The sequence below is a fragment of the Galeopterus variegatus genome, unplaced genomic scaffold, assembly GCF_000696425.1.
Source record: "Galeopterus variegatus unplaced genomic scaffold, G_variegatus-3.0.2 Scaffold216, whole genome shotgun sequence".
NCBI classification, from domain to species: Eukaryota; Metazoa; Chordata; class Mammalia; order Dermoptera; family Cynocephalidae; genus Galeopterus; species Galeopterus variegatus.
This window is the reverse complement of record NW_007726327.1, coordinates 677,411-681,307: the sequence shown is the minus strand read 5'-3', so window position 1 is coordinate 681,307 and position 3,897 is coordinate 677,411. Positions and strand designations below refer to the sequence as shown.

Here is a 3,897-nt window from a genome sequence, read left to right as displayed (position 1 = left end):
CAACACAGGCCCTCCTGGTGGGTTGATGCGCGTGGGTGTGGGTGCAGGGCTACCTGGATTCTGTGTCAGCAGGGTGTGGCTCTGTTCATGGGCTTCAGGGGTAGCCAGCGCCCCAGGATCTCGGCCTAGGGCAGCAGACAGACATGGCAGTGGCTGACTGTAAGCAGTAAAGGCCCCCACGAAGCTCACTGCGCTTCACCTGCAGGACTCTGTGAGCTGGGCTGAGTCCTTGCTCCCTTGGCCTGATTCCCACCTGTCATGGGCAGCGAGGACAGCCACATTTTTTCTTCAAAGCAGAGTTAAGAGACCCACCTCAAAGGGTCAGGGGTGGGGGAATGAAGTGAGAAACCTCTCTGAGGCCCCGGAGGCCTCTGGCAGCACGCTCACCCAGAGCCAGCCTGCCCCTGCCCGTCAGCTCCTCCCGCTGGCTACTGCTCCTCCGGAGGCAGTGTGTCCTCTCTCACAAGCCCAGCAGCACACACGCATGCACACACAAACACACACACCCTTCACTGCCCTCAGGATGTCTGCTTTGTTCTCTCCATCATGGAAATGAGTCCCCCGGAAACTTCTACCCTTTTTAGGCAGCTCCTCTTGCGATCAAGAATCACAGGTGACCAGGGTAATCCAAGTGAGGTCCATCTGCAGCCAGACACCAGGAGAGCTCTGGGCACGGCTGAGAGAACCAGTGTGTTCAGAGTTGGGTCCGTGTAGGAGCCCAATCATATAGGGTCAAGACAAGGCCAAGTTGGGGGTAGGGGTGGAGGCCAGTCTCAGGCCAAATACAGTCCCAGGCTAGGATCAGTGCAGAGCTGGAACTGTGAACTCTGAAAAGGGACAAGTGTGTGGGTACATTAGCAGTCAGTGTGGGGTCAGTTCTGGGATCCAGCATGTCACCCAGCCAAGCAACATGGCCCTCAGGGGCTAGACCCCAAGCCTGGCATCCATCAGGACTACGCCTAAACTCAAAGCAGTCTGGGGGTTCTTTGCTAGCCTCAATCCAGTGCCTCATGGGAAGCAGGAAGCCCTGCGATGGCCCGGTCAACCCCAGGGAGCACCTCCCACTGCACACACCCACACCCGGATATCGGGGCAGCCTGCAGGCATGTGCACGCAGAGACCCAACTTTCTGCCCAGACAGGCCAGTGCACACATTCCCACGTGTCCAGAATGTGAACACAGGACACAGCTGTGGCATCTGCACCCACCCAGCACCACCACAGACTCCTCAGGATAATTATTTATTATTCATAGTCATCAGCATCTTCATTAATTATTCATATGATCCTTAATTATTATCCTTAACAATAAGAGCAGTAAATAGCAGAAAAGTCCTTGAGGTGCCTAAGGCCCAGTGCCGGGTGCCTCTGGGCAGTTAGACCAGCTAATGCCCTCAGGGTAGTGGGGGGACCACAGACCCCCTGTCCACTGCCCGGCCCTGCCCCAGCCCCTCCCAGGGGGCCCAGAGGACTGCAGGAGGAGATGGTCCCAAGGGCTGGGGGAGGAGCTGTTTTTTCATGTTTGTCCCTCTCCCCTTCCACAGCCAGGGCCTCCTGGTCAGGGCCTCCGAGGGGAGGGGCCCAGGCAGTGCCCTGATCCCTGGGTGAGCCGTGTGTCCACACTTGGCAGCCCCACTAACTGCCTGGGTCTGAGCCGTGTCTGTGCAGGGGCTGGGAGGTGAGGGCCCCCAGCTGGCCCGGCAGGGAGAGGCGTCGAGTGGGGCCGTCTTGGGGGAGTTCTGGGGCCCCCGGGGGAAGCTCCTCGCACGCCATGAACTGGGAAACCTGCAAAGAACACAGAATGTGAGTAGGCAATGAGGCCATGCAGGGTTGGGGGGATGGGCAGGGTCAGGTCAGGAGGACAGGAGGACAGGAAGACAGAAAGGAGGGTCCAATGGGCAGAGGGAGGGAGACAGGAAGTGCCAAGGCAGACAGAGCAGGACAGGGACCTCCACAGGAAGACATGGAGATCGGAAGTTGATAAATGCACTCTAGGAGGGCAAGAGCCCAGCGGAGGAGCTGGGAGCAACTGAGAGCTTCTACCTGACACAGAGGACCTCCCCACCCACCCAACCCACCCACCCGGGCCCAGGGAAAATTCGAAGCCATAGCCTCTTCCTCCCCCAGGGAACGTGGCAGTTGCATCCAAATCCAACCTGGAATAAGGAGTCCCCGAGTTGGGACAGAAAGAGAGACAAGTTTCCTTCCTGCAATCTAGAAAGAACTCAGGGACCTAGAAACAGAGACGGGCTGGCGGCCAGGCTCTGAAGGCCAGGAGAGTGCCAGGGCAGGCGGGAGGGGTTTGCGGGTGCTGAAGAGCCTGCTGGTGCGATCCCTGCGGGGGAGGCTGTGAAGGGAGACTGGCACATTTGCTGACGTGGGCCTGGTGTCTGCAAACAGGAGCAGCCAACATATGGGAGGGGGAGAGAGTGCCAGGGGAAGGGGGTAGGAAGCAGATCCCAGGCCGCCTCTCAAGCCAGAGGAGTCCCCTTCCTGGATCCTCAGAAACTGGTGCAGGGTGGCCCAGACACAGCTGTCCTGCAGGAGGCCAAGAACATGCTTGTCCACTCAGGAGAGGACAAGGGGCAGCTGAGGCCCAGCTTTCGCACAGAGGGGAATGCAAGCCCAGGAAGTCCTACCCTAGGGGCTCGGCCTGGCACCTGGGAAATGCCAGAAGCCTTCCAGAGAACCCTGCAACTCAGCTAGGGCTGAGAGTGAAGATGGGTGGGAGTGTCAGAACAGGGAGTGCCAGTCACAGCAAGGACCTGGGACCCCGCCCCTAAACACACAGGCATATAGTACCCACCGCCAGGCCTGCAACCATACACAGGCAGCACAGTTAGATCTGGTCTTTTGGGTGCTGCTAAGGGAGCTGGGCTACTCCACTTGCTGGTTCCCTGTGCCCAGCAGCCTGGGGGCTTTGGTCTGGGGGCTCTCCTGCCTGACCTTGAGACCACAGCTCCTGGGGCAGCCTTCCTCTAGTAGTACAGAGATGGCAGAAGGGCAGGAAGAGAGTGGGAGGGAGGCACGGCCCAGGGCCCAGAAGAAAGGGAAGCTAAATAAGTTTGGGGTAGAATCAGGGCAGAAGCAGCAGGGCTGTGAGTGCCATGGGGGAGGGGGCTCGGGAACTTACCTGAGAAAGCGAGTCCAGGGCGAGGGTGGGGATGGGGCCGGCAGGCAGCAAAGGGGAGGTGGAGGTGGGGACAGGCCCTGGAGTGGTCACAGCACTGTAGGCAGGGGGGACCAGTGTCATCTGCCTCTGCAGCAGCTGCAGGACGGTGGCCATGTCTGCACTCAGCCGGGTCTCCAGCCTTGGGCAAGAAGGAAGAAGGGTATACAGATGGGCCACAGGGCAGGAGGATGCTCAGGGAAGTGGAGACACCAGTAACTGACTCTGGGACCACCCTGGGGGGCAGGGGAGGGCAGCCGGTCCACCCTAGATCCCCTCTCCACTCTAGGAGTGGCAGCCCCTGGCTAAGCCCTGAACGGAAGGTAGGGTCCTGCTGCCGGACAGACAGACAGGCCTGGACAGAGCAGACACTCTCCCTTTCCCCTACAGCACGCCAGAAACCCGCAGTACTCCGTATCCAGCCCAGCCCGACCCCTCACCTGTTGAGCTGCCGCTGGAGGGCGTCCAGCCTGCTCTCCACGTCGCCCCGGGGCCGCCGGCCGGGGCTGGAGAGAGGGATGTTGAGGAGGCTGGGGGCGGGGGCGGGGCAGCGGGGCAGCTCCTGGTACTGGCGGCCCCGACTGTCCCCCCAGAAGCTGAAAATGTTGGACACTCCCGAGAAGGCACCTGGACCCAGAGAGTTGGAAGTTGGGGCGAGGCCGGGGGACAGACGCCCCGCCCCTGTCCCGCCTCTGCCCCGCCCCCGGTCGCCCCGCCCCTGTCCCGCCT

The 3,897-nt window shown here is 60.8% G+C and overlaps 1 protein-coding gene across 1 annotated transcript in view; it reads right to left on the bottom strand.

Annotated features, from left to right (window-relative positions):
* Positions 1-1,225: 1,225 nt before the first annotated feature.
* Positions 1,226-3,897, bottom strand: part of KCNH2 (potassium voltage-gated channel, subfamily H (eag-related), member 2) — an 11,451-nt gene continuing 8,779 nt past the window's right edge. The window contains exons 9-11 of the mRNA XM_008565982.1: positions 3,609-3,795; positions 3,133-3,310; positions 1,226-1,784 (exon numbers count right to left, since the gene is read on the bottom strand). Of these exons, the coding sequence (XP_008564204.1) occupies positions 1,635-1,784; positions 3,133-3,310; positions 3,609-3,795 (515 nt within the window). The 3' untranslated portion in view covers positions 1,226-1,634. The remainder of the gene's footprint in view (positions 1,785-3,132; positions 3,311-3,608; positions 3,796-3,897) is intronic.